This window comes from Rhinolophus ferrumequinum, chromosome 12 (assembly GCF_004115265.2).
Source record: "Rhinolophus ferrumequinum isolate MPI-CBG mRhiFer1 chromosome 12, mRhiFer1_v1.p, whole genome shotgun sequence".
Classification (NCBI taxonomy): Eukaryota; Metazoa; Chordata; class Mammalia; order Chiroptera; family Rhinolophidae; genus Rhinolophus; species Rhinolophus ferrumequinum.
The window spans coordinates 77024610-77044346 of record NC_046295.1 but is presented as its reverse complement, the minus strand read 5'-3'; the positions used below and the strand labels follow the sequence as shown (position 1 = coordinate 77044346).

The following is a 19737-nucleotide window of genomic DNA, read 5'->3' as shown; positions in this document are numbered from 1 at the left end:
AGGGCCCGATTTTCCCCAAATTTAGTGACAACTACAAATCCACAGATCCAAGAAGCTCAACAAACATCAGGCATAAGAAACATCAAAAAAGAAAAAACAAAATAAAACAAAACAAAAAAACCTACACTCAGGCACACTGCAATTAAATTTCTGAAAATAAAGAGGAAAATCATGAAAGCAGCTAGAGAAAAAAACACCCAATACACACAGAGGAACAAAGAATGACAGGGGACTTCCCAGGAGAAACTGTTAACCCAGAATTCTATACCTAGAAAAATTCCTTCCAAAAGGAAGGTAAAATAAAGACTTTTCAGACATACGAAAACTGTAATGCAGATTTGCTTTACAAGAAATGTTAGGAGTCCTTCACGTAGAAGGAAAATGATATCGGATGAAAATCTGGATGTAAAGGAAGGAATGGAGAGCACCAGAAATGGTAACTGTGTGCGTAAATATAAAAGACTTTTTTCTTATTTAAATTTCTTTAAAAGATAAGCGACTGTTTAAAGCGAAAATAAAATAATGGATTGTGGGTTTATAACACATGTAGAAAAATGTGTGAAAAGCATAGCACAGAGGCTAGGAGGAGAGAGATGAAAATATACTGTTTAAAATTCTTAAACTATTTGTGAAGTGGTATAGTTATCAGTTGAGATAGACGGTAATAAATTAAAGATGTATACTACGGTATAATTCCTAAAGCAAGCATTAGAGAGAGATAGAAAGCAAACCAACAAGAGAAAAAAAATGGAATCACAAATAATACTCAGTTGATCAAAAGAAAGGAGAAACAGAGGTTCTTTGACCGCGGTGGAATTAAATTAGAAACCAGTGACAAAAAGATGTCTGGAAAATACCCAAATATTTGGAAACTAACACAATCCTAAATAATCCGTGTGTCAAAAAGGAAATCAAAAGAGAAATTAGAAAGTATTTTAAATGGTGTGAAAGCACACAGATCAAAATTTGTGGGATGCAGCCAAAGCAGTACTTAGAAGGGAAGATATTAGAAAAGAACGGTCTCAAATCGATAGCCTTCAGCTTCTGACCTCAAGAAATCAGAAAAGAACAAATTAAGACCAAAGTAAGCAGAAGAAAGGAAATAATAAAATAGGTGAGGATGAGACCATGTCTTATTTATCCTAAAATCTCCCTTCTTCAGCACCTAAGCCAGAGATCAATGAACATTTGTGCAATTGCATATTTTGCCAATATTTGTATTTTAAAGCCTTTTCTCTCGTGCCTTTGATCTCCTTCTGGGTTAATGCAGTTTATCTCTTTATACTGCAGCATCACCTGAACCAGCAGTATCTGGTAGACCGTTAGTTTCTTTGGTTCCACGCGATTACTATATTACAGCTGTACCACACTTAGCTTTCTTGGGGATGAGGGACCACCCAGACCCAGACACAGGGCAGGCAAATATAATCCTCCTGTTAGCGGAGCTTATAACTCAACAGAAACTGGTTAAGAGGAGGCGAATGAATCACCTGCAGAAGTAACCCACTCTTTTGAGAATTTAGAAAATAGAGACTTGCTGAAAAAAAGTGTGTCACGGGACCTCCCACACTTGCAGAGAAAACAACAGATTCTAATGGAATGGACCCCCAGTGGGAACCCACTCCAATACCCCGATGAACTGCCCAGATGAGAAGGGCCCCTTGCGCATCACACGACGGACAGCTGAGGATTCCTGGGGGAATCTTACACAAAGCAGAGCTGCAGGTCTGACGTCTATCAGCTGCACCACTTACTACCTACCTATCTTAGAATTCTTATTAACATTCAGAAGACATGTTGTCCGAGGGCTATCAACACTTTTTTTTAAATGGAACAATGAAGCCAGATTTTATTTGACAGACAGCCAGATAGATGTGATTTGAAAGTGAGGACGGGCTGGGCCAATGAGGTGACACGAAGGGCATTTCCCATACATTGAATGAGTCAAATCTGCAAAACTCCTAAGATTTTGACCAAAACCAGGCCCAGAACCCAAACTGACAAAAACATTTAAAGCAGGTATACAATATGCCAGAAATTATATCCTCTGCTGCTGTTAAACTGGTGACAAAAATGTTTAGATGTCGACTTAAATACGTGCAAGGGCATATGTTGGTTTCTAAATTCTTTAAGGACAATAACGGGAGCTAAAGAGTTTGAAGGATCTCTTTTGTACATTGATATATGGCAGTGATTTGTTATTTCAGAGGCGTAATTATAGCAGGTGACTATCCCTCTGCTTTGACACGAACAAAATGGAGAATTTAAATGCTTAGATTCTACCTGCTGCCCATGTAGCCACATGGCAGTGGGGTTCCAGAACGTAAGGCAGGACTACTGAACACCCTCTGCCCTGACTCAGCCTGCAATTAGACAACGAAGAGGGGCAGGAGGCTCACCTCATTTGGCACAAATGAAATCAAGGCATCGAAGATGACAACTGCAGTGATGACAAAGGTGAAAGCCCCTTAATATATTTCCATTTGAGGAAGTAAAACCAGAAACTAGCTTTGGCAAAAACTCCCTGAAGGGAGCTCCCGTGACTGTGGAAGAGGAAGAGACGTGCACTGCAGAGAAAAAGGTCTCTTGGACGGCTTCTGTTTACTTCTGATAAAAAGCCAATCCCCATCGAAGTCCCAAGTTCAAGGTCAATGCCTATTAACCAAGATGTCTTTTTTTTTATCTAAAAGAGAGTTAGGAGCATACAAAATTAACGTAATTTTAGTTGGGTTAAGTGTAGGATTTTGAGATGTAACATGAAAATTAAAGTTCTGCAGAAACAAGAAGAGACTGCATAGAAACCCCGCATAATTTTTCTTCTTTTCCTGCTCTTATAAGAGCACGCTGCTCTTTCCGATTAGACATGTGTCAAGTATAAGGGGGAGGGGAGAATATGGCATTGAGGCTGGCATGTAAAAACCCAATCACCTAAAACGATCAGAAATTTCTCAACCAATCCAAAATGGATCAAAGGGAGCCAAACCACTGGTACAAGTTCAGCCTGCTCGCTGCAGCCACTTTACCCTTATTCATGACTTCCCTTCGCCCACGTGAAGAGGCAAACCAGCAGCTTTATTATTATTAAAGCAACACTAAATGTTTGCAGTTTCTTAAAAGCGATTCCAGGATCACACCTAAAACTGAGACCGTCTGATGGGCACAAACATAGATCTCAGCAGCTGCTTGCTCTATGCTCGGGGGAGGACTGTGAGAGAAGAGTCCAGACAGGGTGTGAACCCCACCCAACGGCTGCCTTCTGCAAATATACAGCAGAGCAGCTCAGGATGCGAAGGGCAGCCGGGAGAAGTCTGTTAAGAATAACTGGTTTAAACCAAGCCAGCTCTTAGAAGCAATTCAGGAAAGGCGTTTTTTTGCTATAGAACTATTTACACCAGATGCTATCTTTACTTTTTATAGAGATTAAAGAAGAGACTCTATCAAAAAGAATACACCCAAGAGGTGAATGAAAAAAGTTAACCGTGTCTATAAATGCACCACGAAGGGGTGCAACAGGGGCATCACCTTTTCCCTTCTGGTTCCTCTATGGGACCCTGGACAAGTCATTCAACCTCTCTGGGCTGCAAGACGTGGGGACTGAATTGGACAAACTCTGAAAACCTTTCCAGTTCTAATGTCCTATGGATCCTAAGTCAATCTAAAGGCCTTAACCCAAGGTGACAGCAGCGCTTTGCCTGTGATATGGGAAAAAGAACAACAGGTTGACGCAGGTGGGCAGTGTATGTAGCTGGCTGATTTTAACCAACAGGACCATTCAGTTGTGTCAGACCAACAGACAAGGATTTAACAGTTTGTGCTTAATCTTGGTGATCTAAACTACCCTGTCTCTGCCCACTGCCTCCCTCCCCACCATGGGTATTTCTGTGGTTTTGAGAATTTTCTTACACAGTATAGGTGGGTTTTTTCTGTTTTAGAGTCACATCAGACTCCAGCCAAGGGGAGGGAGGACTGGAGGAAAGAAGACACGAGGCCTGGGGTTGATGGAATGTGGAAAGCTTCACAAAGCAGGAATAGGGACAGTCACCATCTCCAGTTTCCACTTTGAACCTGGGAAATTCAAGCTTCCTGGAAGCTATGCCAAGAGTTTAAAGCAGATAAGAAGCTCCTTATGTCCAACCATTGTTATTCACTTATTAACTTCAAAGAAAGGTGCATCTTTAAGGCAACAATATCTTTTTTTTAGGTGTTATGTTGAGTCTTTTATACCCCATATTTAGGAAGTGAGTACCTATCATTTCAGTTGCTGCTTTCTGAATACCATCAGAGGTCTTAAAATGCTGAACTGGCATCATGCACAGATACAGCAATGTCATAACTGTGAATATAAAGGTTGTCAAGTTTTAGGGGTTAGTTAAGTATCTACACCCGTAGTAGGAGGCAGTGTATATTGAGCTAAATTGGGCAGAGTCAAAATCCTGGTTCTGCTACTGGCTTGCCTTCAACCAGCCTGGCCTCTAAGCCTCAGTCCCACTTCTGCAAAATAACGCGGTGAGATAATCTCCAAGGGTTTTAACCAAGCTCTACATGAAGCTTCCATTTTCACAATTTGAGAAAAGAGCATCCATGGTTCATGAAATGGGTTGCCAGAACCGTGCTCCTAAGGGTCCGTTTCTGTCCAGGGAAACGTTTGGGCCAAAGACACTGTTATATGTAGTGACTCTACCACTACAATCACTGTTGAGAAAGCTCCTGCGACCAGGGTTTCTTTTTCTGTTTTAATTTTCCTAATGTGCACGTGGCCCAGGCTCTCTGCAATCCACAGTCCTCCTCCCGGAAGTGCTGCAGGCCCTCTCTGCTGACGGGAGACTGTGCACACCCTGTATTCCCGACATCCCCACACGTTCTCCTTCTTCCCGTTACACTTTTCACCTCACAATCCGGGAAAAATGTGGATGGTTAGGACCAATTCTGGGTATCTCATTTTCAAAGACTCAATGAGGGAAAAAGTTGCTTTGCGTTAAACACGTGTCAGCCACTGTACCCGGCTCTTTATACAATATACTTCATCTAATTTGATCCCCACAACAACTTGATGAGGTAGTTATTCATTCCACCATGTTTCTAACAAGGAAACAGACTTGGAGAGGTTGAGTAACTTGCTCAAGGTCACACAGCTAGCAAGTGGCAGGAACAATATTTTTGTTTGAACCCAGGTTTATACCACAAAGCCTATACTGTACTGTTAAAAAAAAACAAAACAGTTTTGGGGGTGACATCAGCATCATGGAGGAGTGAGAAGACTCCATCCTTTCTCCCCTTAAATTTACAAGTCAGACAACTGTAACTCAACAAAGATCCCCTGCTCAACAAACAAACATGCCTGAAAGATCCACTCCCTGGGACCCCTGAAGGTGGGTGGATTGGAAGGAGTAAGGGAGGTGGGATGGGGGAAGGACAGGGAAAATGCCTGCAGACACACTTCGGTGTCCACTGCGGCTCCCGCGAGTCTGGTGGGTGCGGTGAGGTCAGGCTCCAGCCTTCATACGATGGCCTGGAGCGTAAGAAGGGCAGAGTCAGGTTCTCTCTCAGAAAGGGCATCTCCCTTCCCTACTCCCCATCATAGCCCATCTGGGTAGAGGTGGCTGGAAACCTTTAGACTACACAATGGTCGGGACAGCCATTATTGGAAGGAGAACAGAGCTGGGAGATCCGAATTCACTTCCTCTCCCCCACACTCCCTGGCAGAGCCCAGTGAAGCCAAAAACAGTGGAAAAGGAGGTAGCTCTGGGAGCTCGCCAAACCGGTTCTCCACCACCCACCACATTCCGCCACCACAGTGGTGGTGACCCATAACCGAGGCAAAGGGACACACACAAAGGGGACAGCCACCATCCTGGTGGGTATACGGCATTAACCGAAGTGACACCACTCCATGGCAATCCCAGAGGCGCAAATAGTGCATCTAGAACAAGAACTTGCACTGTAACAACATCTACTGAAAAACGAAAGAAAGTACCCTATTAACCTGCTGAATTGTTGAGAGCAAAGCAGTATCTGAAAAAGAGATCACCACATCAAATGCCCAGAGAAACAATCCATCAAATACCATGAACAACCAAGGTAACTTGGGATCACAGAAAGAAAACGGAAAGTCTCTAGACACCAAACCCAAAGTCATGGAAGACTGATTTAGAGGACAGAGAATTCAAGACTGCAGTCATGAAAAAACTCAACGATATAGAAGAAAACTCAGAAAGTCAGTTCAATGAACTCAGGAATAAAATTAATGAACAAAAGGAGTACTTTACCAAAGAGATTGAAACTGTAAAAAAGAACCAAACAGAAATTCTGTAGCTGAAAAACTCAATGAACGAGGAGGCATTAGAGACCATTGGAAATAGAGCAGACCAGGCGGAAGAGAGAATTAGTGAACTCAAAGACAAAAACCTACAAATGACACAGGAGTAAGGAGAGAACTGAGCTAAAAAAGATGAAAGAACTCTACAAGAAATATCTGGCCACCTAAGGATAACACGGATACCCAAAGAAGAGGGGGAGAAGAGAACACAGAGCCTATTCAAAGAAATAATTGATGAGAAGTTTCTAAACCTATGGAAAGAACTGGAGTTTAGAAAAGAGGACGCTAACAGAACACCTAATTACATTAACACAAAAAGACCTTCTCTAAGACATATTTTATTCAAACTTCCAAAAATTAATAACAAAGAAGGAATTCTCAAGGCAGCCAGGGGAAAACAGACTGTAACCTATAAAAACCCCACTAGATTATCATCAGATTTTTCAGTAAAAACATTACAAGACAGGAGAGAGTGGAAGGAAACACTCAAAGTATCGAAAGGGAAGAACCACCGGTCAAGGATAATATATCCAGCAAAGTTATCCTTAAGGTATGAAGGAGAAATAAAGGTTTTCTCAGACAAACAAAAGCTGAGAGAATTTACCACTACGAGACCTGCATTACAAGAAATGTTAAAAGGAGCTCTTCTACCAGGAAAAGAAAAAAAGACAAAAGTATACAAAACTTTGAGTGAGGTAATTAACAGATAGACAGAAGCAATAAACTGCAAATCTAATTCAGAATAGGTTATGAAACACTTAATTATATCATAAAGGTTAACTGTGAAAAAAGGCATTAAAAATAACTTTACTGCAATTTGGTAACAAACGCACAACATAAAAAGGGATAATTTGTGACAACAAAATATAAGAAGAGAGGAGAAAAAGGACTAAATATGAATAGGTGAATGGAGAGAAGAGGCAATCAAAAGAAAAAGGATTATTGTATGTATAAGACATTTTACACAAACCTAATGGCAACCACTAAACCAAAAACCAGAGCTGAGATATGAAACATTAAGAAAAACGGAGAAAAAAAAAAATCACAGAAAACCACTACACTGAAACAGCAGTCAGAATCACAAGGGAAAAGAAACAATGGAGACACAGAGCAACCAGAACACAAAAGATAAAAGGCTATAGTAAGTCCATATACCCATAATCATCCTAAATGTAAATAAACTGAACTCACCAATCAAAAAGCACAGAGTAACAGGATGGATTACAAAACAAGTGCAAAAGTAATTGTGATTTAAAAAGTTAAAAATAATTGCAAAAACCGCAATTACTTTTGCTCCTACCTAAAATATGTTGCCTGCAGGACACTCTCCTCAGCTCCAAAGACAAGCATAGGTTCAAAGTGAAGGGGTGGAAGATGATCTACTTCAAGCAAATGGCGTCCAGAGAAAGGTGGGTGTAGCAGTACTTATAGCAGACAAAATCGAGTTCAAGATAGAAAAAAAAAGGTAACAAGAGACAAAGATGGACATTTTATAATATTAAGGGGACAATTCATCAAGCGGTAACAATTATCAATATATAAGCACCCAATCTGAGAGCACCAAACTATATAAAGCAACTACTAACAGAACTAAAGGGAGAAACTGACAAAAATACAATTACAGGAGGGGACCTGACCACCCCACTGACAGCGATAGATTGAGCCACAAAGTCAATAAGGAACTATCAGCCTTAAGTGACACACTAGAGCAAATGGACACAACAGAGTATTCAGACATCCTATTATAAAGCTGTATACCTGAAGTTTATAGGTTATTAACCAATGTTACCCCAATAAATTTAACTTAAAAATAAATTAAAAATAAAATAACAGCAGTTCTATTGAATTCACATGCCGTACAAATCACCCACTGAAGTGTACAATTCAATGGTCTCTAACATATTTCCAGATATGTGCAACCATCACCACAGTCAATTTTAGAACATTTTGATCACGTCAAAAAGAAACCCCAAACCCTTTAGTTAGCACCTTCCGACCTCTCCATTCCCCTCCCTTCCCAGCCGTATAAATGGATCACATACTATATGGTCTTTTGTGACTGGTTTCTTAGTGTAATGTTTCCAAGGAAAGTCTGTATGTTACCCATAGTACACTGCTCGGATGAGGGACCGTGAAAGGTGTGGACAGTTGATGTGAGAAGCGCACGACGGAACCCACTGTTTTCATAGCACAGAGACTACAGTAAGATCAGGTACCTGTTTTCAGATACTTCAAGGGCCCTTGGATCACTTTCGTGTGTTGCTCCTGAAGGTAAAACTTGGGGCAAATGGGAACGGATATAAGCAGACAGACTTTAGTCTGACCTAAGAAAGAACTCATCATGATCCCGGCGGGGTCCACAATGGAATGGGCTGGCTGGCCATCTATGAAGGATACCCCAGGAGGAGTGCTCCCCAGATGCTGGCCTGTAATGGCCAGTGACACTTCCAAGATCAAATGCTTTGGTTCTACCAAATTCGTGTCAGTATAAGAAATGGTTAAAATGAAAAGTCTGCCCTGACTTAATGAGACTAGTCCTCTGTAAGGATAGCTTTTTTTACTGACTCCAACTTGCAGCTGTACTAGAAATGAGTAAATGAGTACCAGCAAAATACAATGGTACTTCGGTTTTCGAATGTCTCCATTGACGAACATTTCGGTTTACGAATGCCATAAATTTTATGGATCTATGGTATCATTAGATAGTAAAATTCACGCTAATTTGCAGTTTTAGGGGTTGATTTTAAAGATCTGGAATGGATTAATCCATTTTGCATTACTTTCTATGGGGAAACCGTGCCTCGGTTTTCGAACGTTTTAGAACTTGAACGGTCTCCGGAACGGATTATGTTCAAAAACCGAAGTACCACTGTATTTGTTTCTCTCATTCCTGTTTGGTTTCTGTGAGACATCAAACAATTAATGACTCTGAACATCAAAGGAATTCATCCAACTGAAGCTCCAGAGCAGGCTTCCTCTGCTATATTTGTATATACATATTCCTTGGTCTTCCGATCAAGGTACCTGACTCGAACTTTCCAAATATCAACTAACCCCAAAAAAAAGAAAAATCTTATCTTGATGATGGTTACTTCGAGCCAGGAACCAATTCTACAACAATATAACATAATCAGTTTAATACAGGAACTCAATCCAAACTGCAAATAGCCTTTTTCTTTTTCTAATTATATTATATCAAATGATGTCTACCCCTTTTCTATGAAAAAGGCTTTTTTTTCCCCCTGTAGGCTGTCTTATCTAAGTCCAGCTATTTAGGTAAACACCTTCCCCCCAAATGGCCACACATTTAAAAGGTATAGAGTGTGGGGCAGCCATTAGCTCAGTGGGTTAGAACGCGGTGCTCATAACATCAAGGTTGCCGGTTCGATCCCAGCACCGGCCACTGTGAGCTGCACCCTCCACAACTAGATTGAAACACCTATTTGACTTGGAGCTGATGGGTCCTGGAAAAACACACTTAAAATAAATAAAAGTTTAAAAGGTATAGAGTTTAACAGTACTGTCTGATTAAGCAATACCAACTTGACCTTAATGATCTTCCATTCAATTATTTCAAGTCAACAGAGATTGCCTCATGTACACTGCTCAGGTCAAGGAGAGAATTAGGGTAGGGTGGATTCTCATTCTTTGACAGGATAATCTCTGGATAATCTTGAAACCTATTTTGGAAATAGCAGATGTGGTTCTAAATGGTTCTTTCTCAAATTCTCCCAGAAGCCCAGGTTGGAAGTCTCTTCATGTTCCTCAGAAACAAATGGTCTAGTTAAATGGGAGTGGAGCAGGAATCAGATGGTTCCCGTTCTTTCTCTGGTCTAATTCCTTAGTGGTCAAATGAGTTTTGAAGTTGTTTTATAGTATTTTTGAACCTCTGTAAAATGGGGTGAAAACACTGTTTTACCTACTACACAAAGTTATTGTGAGGGTTAAACTAGCTGGTGCATATGCAAGTCTCTAAATCGGCAAACCACACCACCTTCTAGAATCCTCACCCGCATTAAATACCAGCCCCTTAGGAGAGCCCCACAAGACTCAGCTAAAAGGACACTGTTTACATCTAACCCAGCCTGCATTCTTCCTCTAATTGGCTGCCTGAGTTCCAACCTATGTTTTAAATTTGTTTTAAGACAAAGATTTTGTTTGGTCACAAGAAAATGCCTTAAATAGGCAATGCTATAATTAGCACCAGCTGAAGCCTCATTTCCCAAAGTCACTACCTCTGCCGTCATCTTTTTTCTTTCTTTAACAAACCCTTCCCTTCTTTTGTCCCAGGACCGGCTTCTTGCCCACATGTCCTTTACAAAGAAAACTGCCCTGGCTGGCTGCCATCAGTTTCTCTGCCCACTTCCATTTTAAGTCATTTTTCCTCAACTACTCCAATTTCTTCTTTAAAAAAAAGGGGGGGGGGGTGCCAAAAATTGCGGTTTGTATCTAAAGAAAACTTGACCCAACCTGTTGTAAGCTAGCAAGGGGCTTTGTATAGTCACATGGCCTGGGTTCACCCATCACCCACTGATAAGCACTCCTAGCTGATTCCTGAGCAAACCCTACCATTTCAGACTGGTCCTAAGGGTCACATGAAGCAGCTGCCAAAAGTTAATGATGTGTCTTTCAACAACTATTCCTAAGGCAGAGGACCCATTTCCAACCCAAGGGGCCTCAAATTCTCTTTTGGCTTTGCTAGTTCTGCAAAACTACAGGACTGCTTTTTCTGTACGTGGCTAACATTGATACTATTTCAACAGGAAGTGGTATGGGGGTTCATGAGGCAGAGTGTCTTCCTGTTGCCCAGTTATTTACAAAAAGGCAGATTCCCCTCTCTTAATACTTAAACCATTTGCCACAGGACTAACATGTATACCTCTACAGGTAATAAATGAATAAAATAGGTCATTCCCAGTCTCAAAGCTGTATAATTTAACTTAGTCAAAAGCTGAAAGAGTTGTAGAAATAGAGCCCATACTAAATCAACACACCAAAAGAATAAAAAAGAACTGTTTCATATAATAGAACTTAGATCAGTCACAGAGTCAAAGATTTTAAAGCCAATGTGACCCCCAGCGGCTAGCATCCCTTTGGTTAATCAAAAAGGTTTCTTTCAACACTGAAAAGAAAAACGATCAGTTTCTCCTTATTTGCCCTTAGAAATTTGCTGCCAAAAAAATGGATTAGGATCAATTTCAGATGTGCTGTGAACTGCAAGAACACTGTGACTCTAGGTGAGGCACAAAGCATAGTGTAAACATTTGAATACACTCCCGCAGTCAGATGCCCACCATGTGTCTGGCAGCATATGCCAAGTGGGTAGGTTCACAAAAGCAAAAGGTAAACCTGGGCCCACACCTCCCTGAGCCCATAAGGCATAGACCCTCTGAGTTTAGCCATACTATCTTTCCAAGTGACTTATTCATCAGATCTGGATGGGAAAATATCAAGCTGTCATTTTGTGTGAAATTTAAAAAATTTTTTTTTAACTTGTTTCTAAACCTCTTGGACTTTACCCAACGATTGCATCTTGCTTAGCGTTACCCTTGGTCTTCTTCCTAGGCAGATCCTAAGTAGGTTAAATACCTTGGATGTGGATCCAAGATATCTTGGACATGAGTTAAAAACACCTACCCACCTCACAAACAAATTGATTTAACTCTCTGGCATTTTACCAGATTTTTTTCAGAGTTGGCTCTAATTGTTTTATGTACAAATGGACCAAATGAACTCACTTAAGAGAAACAGGTACCAAGTAAAGTACTCAGTAATCCTCCAGGTCACAAGTAAGGGAAATACTTGGGGAAGGGTAGCTACAGCTACAAAGTCAGATGGGAAAACACACCATGAGAGACAGAAGGGGAAGAAACAGCCTCTGCTTGAGGTTCTTATAAAGAAAGGGCAGCACTTCTCTTTCTGGCAGGCCCAGAGATGGCCATTCTGTCCCCTCTTTCCCTTGGCCAAGAGCCCACTGCTGAACAAGAGTATCCATATACCTCCTAGGTGTGCAACACTTTCACTTTTAGAAAGGATTTCCCCCCAGATTCTTTCATGATCTGCCACCCTGCAAGGGTTCACCATCCCACCTTCTGATAAGCATGTCAATGGAGATCAGCCTAAATTTTGAGAACTGTCAGTCCTCACCACCCCCACACCATAGCAGATCTACCCAAAACCCCAGTTTCCATTTTTTCCAACTCCCCCGTGATTCTAAGGAACCAGAGCAGGGCTGGCATGGAAACGAGAGGGGAAGGGAGGGGTCGGCTGGAGGATGGATGAATCCGTCAATGGTGGGTAAGGGCGTGCATCAAGCTTAACCTTGAGGTCAAGAGGTGGCGAGAGGCAGACATCTGAGCCTTGGCCTTCTGCTTTGGGGAAAGCCAGAGCAAGCTCAGAGGATGCCCACCTGTGCACGGAGAGTCTTTCCCCTGGACCAAGCGCCCACAGAGGTCAGGAAAGAGTTCCACTCCCACTAGAGCATAAATTGGGTATCCGTCTGTCAATTGGGGGTCCCACCCAGCTCAAGAGGCCGTCCAGCAGATCTGCCACGCTCCAAGGGTCTGCCCTAGAAGCCGGGCCGTTCAGATCTGTCACCCAGAAGCCTAGACCTGTCATTGGACTTCCCCGAGGTGCTGGAGCGTGAAGGGGCCCCCGCACCACCGGGCGGACAGTGCGCGTCGCCTACCCGGAGTTCGCCCTCGGTGCGGTGCAGTCCTAGGCGTCGCAGCCCTACCGCCAGGTCGTTGACACACAAGCCGCCGTCGCGGTTGACGTCGAGCGTCTGGAAGAGGCTCCACAGGCGCAGCCGGTGGTCCGGGCCCCCGCAAACTGCGCCGCCGCACGGGTCCACAGACGCTGGCGACGATGCGGGCGACGAGGTGGCGGCGGCGGCGTCCGGCGGCGGGGAAGCCACGCAGCGGCACAACACACTGCTCACCATCGGGCGCGAGGCAGGGGCGCCGGGCGGCGAGGAGAACGCGGAAGACGAGCCGGTGTCCTCAGACTGCGAGCGCGGGATCCGAGACGCCGGCAAACTGGCGGGAGGGGCCGCTTCCGGGAGCCCCGCCCCGCCGCTCGTTCCCTCTATGGCCACGCCCCCAGGAGCGTCGCCGGCCAGTCACAGGCCCGGACTGCCGAGGGGCGGAGCCCCCGAAGACTGCCCACACCGCCCAGGACCCCAGATCAATAGAGAGGGCGGGGCGATTCCGGCTCAGCCTGAGGCCGATTCAAACTGAGAGAGGCGGGGATTGGTTGAGCCGGGCTGAAGAGAGAAATTCACGTCGTGATAGGCAGAAGTCATGTGATTGGCAGATTGGAAGGCACCGTGTCCAATTTCCATTGAGAAACTGTTTAGACTTCAGAACCGAAAGGTTTGGAGGAGCGGTCGTTTACGAAGTAGTCTCCGATGGGAAACAGGATTTTTGTGAGGAGTAATTGTGAGCTGCGGCTACAAACCAGAGTTTGCGCCCGTGTGTGGAATTAAACATTAATTGGCCAACGGCTTAAAGCCGAAAGCACTAGGGATCCTCAGGAGGCCAGGTTTCGATCAACTAACTACCTAAAATCACCAATAAAATAGCTGAATTTAACAGCTTATGCTGTTAAATAATACTGATGATTGAACGACAGGACGATTTTCCAATGGAACTGAATAAAAGGCTTAGTGGGCGGAGAGCTCTGTAGCGACAGACACACCTTTAGACCAATGATCAGTCCAACTCAATAAGTAGGCGTACTCTGTGGCTGAGCGACAGATCAAGAAACCAGTGAACGACGTGATACTGAGCCGCGACCAATTGGGAGGGCGGGTTTCCCTGAAAAAGCGCTGGGAGGCGGGAAGAGGGGAAGTAGGCGGATCTCCGCACACCACGGCGGAAGAGGCAGATTCAGGAAGCCATTACGCAGCTGGCTGGCAGCGGCTGGGCCAGTCGGCGCTTGGCCCTACGCACTTTGCGTAGCGAGGGGGGTTACCAAAGGCCTGGTGCTTGGCCTTTGGCAAGCCCGGCCTATCCCCTGTAGGGGGTTGGATGAGGGGCTAGGCGGAGGAAGTAGAAAAGGGGAATTGGGGCGGTGGAGGGGATTATAATTTCTTTAAAAAGGGGGGTGAGGAGAAGCCATGGCCGTCCCAGCCAAGAAGAGGAAGATGAACTTCTCTGAGCGAGAGGTGGAGATCATCGTGGAGGAGCTGGAACTGAAGAAGCACCTGCTGGTGAACCACTTCAACGCCGGAGTCCCTCTGGCTGCCAAGAGCGCGGCCTGGCATGGCATCCTGAGAAGGGTAAACGCTGTGGCCACCTGCCGCAGGGAGCTGCCTGAGGTCAAGAAGAAATGGTCTGACCTCAAGACTGAGGTCCGTCGCAAGGTTGCCCAAGTTCGGGCAGCCGTGGAGGGTGGCGAAGTCCCAGGGCCCACTGAGGAAGATGGAGCTGGTGGACCAGGGTCAGGTGGTAACAGTGGTGGCGGTGGCCCAGCTGTAGCCCCCGTACTGCTCACCCCCATGCAACAGCGCATCTGCAACCTCCTGGGCGAGGCCACCATCATCAGCCTGCCCAGTACCACAGAGATCCACCCTGTGGCCCTCGGACCCACAGCCACTGCAGCCGCAGCCACGGTCACCCTGACACAGAGTGAGTGACCTCTCCTGCCCAGTCCAGCGCGCATAAATGGGAAGGGCCGGCAAGAGCTTGGGCAGCCTTGGGAAGCTTGATTACAAAGGGTCAAAGGTCAGATGGGAGTCTTGGAAGACCAAGAGGCCTTCCAAGAGTTCTCCAGACAGAAGTGATCTTGTTCTCTTTGGGAGTTCTTCAGCATGCAGTCTGGACTCCTGATGAGCTGGATTGCTCTCAACTGTGTTTTGTCACCATTTGTGTCCATGACTGAACTGTGTGGTCCTTGACAGAGACCATGTTTATATCCCCTGTGACAGGACTTATCACATGGCCTGGCACATAGAAGGTAGTCAGGTTGTATCTGTTGAATGAGTAGACAGATGGGAATGATAACGCCCAAGTCAGACTCCGGATAGAGACATTCTGGATTTTCAGTCCGGCGAACATTGATCGGGTACCGCTGAGGACCCTCAAGGTTTCTGGTGTTAATCTACTCATTCATTCACTCACCAAACATTAGCACTTATTCTGTGCCAAATCCTGTGCTTGGCGCTGGGATTACCAAGGTGTCTAAGACAGGCCAGTTATATTCTAGTAGGACAGATAAGACACATATGTGAATAATTGCACTGTTAGTTGGGAGAACCTAAGGACTTGGAAGAGAAAGGGGCCTTCCTGGTCGGGGTGAGGACATATAGTTGATGTTGGCATGGAAGGGTGGAGAAGATTAATGTTTCCCCTGTGCATGGAGGCCCAAACAGCCCACCTAGAATCCCTTCAAATGCTCTCAGTTGTGAATAACAACAAAGCTAGCTTGGGTTGGACTTTTTCGTTCAGATGAGGTTTGCATCAGTGACTGTGAACTGCTCCTTTGTGCTGGGTTATGAACTGGACGGATCAGTGGTTCTCAGTGGGGCTTTGGGGAAATTGGGTGTATGAACGACATCCCCTGCAGTGGCATATTTCTCAAGGATATTGAGGTAAGAAAGGGGATTGAACCCTGGCCTAAATCAACTGCTATTCTGGAATAGGAAGGACCTTGAGGTATCCCATTGACCAGGCTGATCAAGGAGACAGGGAAGCATTTACTGGGCACTTTAGCTGCTCCTGCCACACTCCCACCTCCTTTTCTGCTCTGCCATAGAAGTCAAGAAAGCACTGAAGGAGGTAGGATCAGTGTGGCTACAACCAGCTCATATAGAGAGTCCCACCCAAGATGCCTGCTGTGTTCTGGCATTATGGGGAACGTGGTCCTGCTTTTATGAGCCAGAAGCAGCCCAGTGGGGAGGATATTGAGCACGATGGACTCTGGTGTTGGGGAGACCTGGGATTATTTCCTGGACCTGCTGAATAAGCTGTGTGACCTTAAGCAAGTCACTCCAGGTTTCTGACTCTATTTCCTCCTTTCTGCCAATGACCATGACAGGACCTCTTGGTGTCCTCAAGAGGATTTGTCGAGCAAATTAGTGCAAAGGGCTTAGCCCAGTGCATGGCATATAGTAGGTGCTCTAAATTTTTTGCTGGTATTATTATTAGCATCTTTGTTTTTGCCAGATCTGTGACTGACCCTTTGGTTATGAAGTAGATTAAGATTCTAAACCCCTTAGATTCTAGATTGAGGTACGTGAATAACTATAAAGTCAGAGGGGGCCTGAATTCCCCAGAATAAGGCTAAATGGCCTCCTCCCCACTCCCCAGCTGTGGCCAGCTTCATTCTAGAAAGTGACCTGATGCAGCCTTTGCTCTTTCTGTCCACAGTCCCCACAGAGACCGCCTACCACACACTGGAGGAGGGGGTGGTAGAGTACTGCACGGCAGAGGCCCCCCCGCCCCTGCCAGCTGAGGCCCCTGTGGAGATGATGGCCCAGCATGCTGACCCCTCAGTCAAGCCACAGGCACTCAAGAGTCGAATCGCCCTCAACTCGGCCAAGCTGATCCAGGAGCAGCGGGTCACCAATCTGCACGTGAAGGAGATCGCCCAGCACCTGGAGCAGCAGAATGACCTGCTGCAAATGATCCGCCGCTCCCAGGAGGTGCAGGCCTGTGCCCAGGAGCGCCAGGCTCAGGCCATGGAGGGCACCCAGGCGGCCCTGAGTGTCCTCATCCAGGTCCTCCGGCCCATGATCAAAGATTTCCGCCGCTACCTGCAGAACAACACGCCCAACCCTGCCCCCGCCTCTGACCCTGGACAGGTGGCCCAGAATGGGCAGCCGGACAGCATCATCCAGTGAGGGCAGGGGTCGACCCAGCCTTCTGCTGTGATTGGATGACACTGCGGTGGTCTCGTAAGTGGGTTCAGTGACTGGTCTTTGGCTAGGGCCAGCCACGTGGACAGCTCCCTCTTTAGTGGACATTTAGGGGGTCCACTATTTCTGAGAAAAGGAGACTGGGAAGAGGAGTTGTTTGGGGTCCTGGGACCCAACCTCTCTTACCCCCACCGCTTAAGCTGCCTTGTTAAGGACCTGAAGACTGGTTAGCTGGGGGTCAGGTGCTGCTGATGGGACACGTGTTGTCATGAGCCAGGGCTTGTGACATGACCCAAACTCTGTCTAGGACCATTGTAAGAAAGGCTCTCACTGGGGGTTGTCATACAGCCGGGGGTCTGTGCTGAAATGCCCCCACGCGCAGGTGCCATCCTTTTGAGTAAGAGATCATCAGTGGTGCTGGAATGCACAGTAATATTTTCGTCTTCCCTTGGGAGGCAGAGTGACTGGGCCTGAGGAGGAAGCCCCACCCCTTTCTCCTCACTGCACCTCAGTTCTCAGGGGACTCTATTTAATGCCATGCTCTCCCCCCAGTCACTCCACCCTGTATACAGCAGGGGCCCTTGTTAGTGCCCTGAGCTGCCTCTGCGTTATACCCAGGATGTGGCCCTCCGGGCTCAGGAATGCTGTGCGTGGTGGGGACAGCTTGGCCACCATCTGGTCTTCCACTGCAACCCCGGGCAGCCCTTTAGTGGTTTGTCCCAACCCCTTTGACTCAGGTCAAATATTAGGATTTGGGTGCTGTATATTTTAGAGAAAGCAAACCAGTGTGGAAACTTGTTGCCCCACGGCAGTGGGTCTGCGGTGACCTGTTGGCTCCTTTAGACCTGCTTCAAGCCAGTTGTATTTATTCTGTCCATGAACCCCTTCTGGGAAGGCCTCCAGGATCTCCAAGGGCTGCTCTGGTCATTCCCTTCCTCCTTTCCTCTCTACTGACTGCACGCTTCCAAAATTCAGTGCAAAAAAAAAAGCCTACTCAGTGTCCTGGACTCCATTCACACATTATCCAGAGCCTCGAGTTCTTTCGAGACCCCTCACTGGCTGGCTAGATGAATCCACAGGCCTGACTGGCCCTGAATGTATGAGGTGGGAGCGTCACCCACCTAAGGAGGGGAACTTTTGATTTCTGTGCTGGGGAAGAGCAGACAGACCCGGAGTCCTGAAAGAGGTGGTGGTTCCCTGCTCCATCTTAATGCTTTTTCTTGTTTGTAGGGAGTTTACCCAGATAGCATTTGTCTGTTTCGTTTTCAGAATGAAATCGATTGAATCGATTACCGAGACCCTTGCATCTTCCCAGGTCATTTCCCAAGTTTGCCATCTTACTGCCGGTGCCTTGACCACACGTGACTGATGGTACAACTCAAGGCTCCAGATCTCAGCTAAACAATGAAGGTGCTGCCCTTCTGGGCACAGACGTTCAGAATTGCTCAGCTCCACTGTTGCAGTCACGGGAAGGTGCCCCAAAGATGGCTGGGAGGTGACTGCCGTGCCATCAACCTCTCTGTGGAGGACATGTGCAGGGCCCGCTACAGAGCAATGGAGAGGACTCAGGCCTGGGAGGGAGTTGGGTGGTGGGGGGAAAGCTGTTCTCAGCGTGGCTGGAAAGCAGCAGCCCCTGGCAACCTGGGTGCCCTCCTGCAGTGGAGCCCGATGGCCCCAGCAGGGTAGCTGCAGGGACGTCCTGAGGATTTTTGATTTGGTTTGGTTTTTCTCTAGGGTTGGTAATCTGAGCCAATATTGTGTCTGTCCCAATTGGTTGTAAAAAGGAAACCTGGATACTTAAACTGACTGGTTCTTTCCAGGTCACAATTTTAAATTAAAGAAATATCACTTTTTTAATACCCATGTCTGTGCCTTTATAGGTTATATATAGAAGAGATATGTCAGGAATTTCTCCAAGAAGAGATTCTCATTTAAGATTGGCCTTCATTCTGGGAGGGATCACTGCCTTCCTGGACGTAGTTATCACTCTCTCCAATATTTAGTAATAATAAAAACTGACAATTATCCAGCCCCTGCTCTGTCCAGGCCTTATAAGCATTACCTCATTGACTCCTTGCAACAGCCCCGTGAATTACATACTAATATTGTTCTCAGTTTGCAGAAGACAACACTAAGGATCAGAGAGGTTAAACAATTTGCTTAAGGTCACACAGCTACTTTATTCCTGGAGTGGCCCGTGCTCTTAACTACTGCTCTTAACTCAACTAATCAAGTTGTCAGAAGCTGAGCTGCCCCGTTTCACAGTAGTCCATTAAGACAACAAGCCAAAATGTAACAGTCAAGCCCGTAATCACTTACTGTGATGATATAAGCAAGAGGAGAAAGTGCCAGCTCCCCCAGTGTCCCACAGGACAGCACCAGGCAAGGGTCAGATGTGTTGCAGATGGGGAGTCATCTGACTGCTGAGGGAACCCTCCTGCTGTTTTCTGGACTTGTGTGTGTGTTGGGGGTGACGAGAGGGGTGAGAGCTAGGAGTGGAAAAGTACTGAGTACTGAGTCAGAGCAAAGTTTCCCTACTCTTCCCGACAGGGAAGTCTTGGCA

At 45.8% G+C, this 19737-nt stretch overlaps 2 protein-coding genes across 4 annotated transcripts in view; one reads left to right on the top strand and one right to left on the bottom strand.

Moving 5' to 3' along the window:
* The window catches only part of SLC25A25 (solute carrier family 25 member 25), a 33679-nt gene extending 20321 nt beyond the window's left edge, over positions 1-13358 (bottom strand). For both annotated transcript variants that reach the window (XM_033123127.1, XM_033123128.1), the window contains exon 1: positions 13005-13358. In XM_033123127.1, the coding sequence (XP_032979018.1) occupies positions 13005-13259 (255 nt within the window). In that variant the 5' untranslated portion in view covers positions 13260-13358. The remainder of the gene's footprint in view (positions 1-13004) is intronic.
* Positions 13359-14252: 894 nt separating this feature from the next.
* On the top strand, positions 14253-19327 carry NAIF1 (nuclear apoptosis inducing factor 1). 2 transcript variants are annotated; one of them, XR_004424739.1, is made up of 3 exons: positions 14253-14946; positions 16687-17213; positions 18444-19323. XR_004424739.1 is itself a non-coding variant. In XM_033124099.1 (2 exons), the coding sequence occupies exons 1-2, from the start codon at positions 14436-14438 to the stop codon at positions 17157-17159; spliced, it is 984 nt and encodes a 327-aa protein (XP_032979990.1). In that variant the 5' UTR covers positions 14253-14435; the 3' UTR covers positions 17160-19327. The 2 variants fall into 2 exon arrangements, 1 of the variants encoding a protein (XP_032979990.1); XM_033124099.1 differs by having other exon boundaries at positions 16687-19327.
* Positions 19328-19737: the final 410 nt, after the last annotated feature.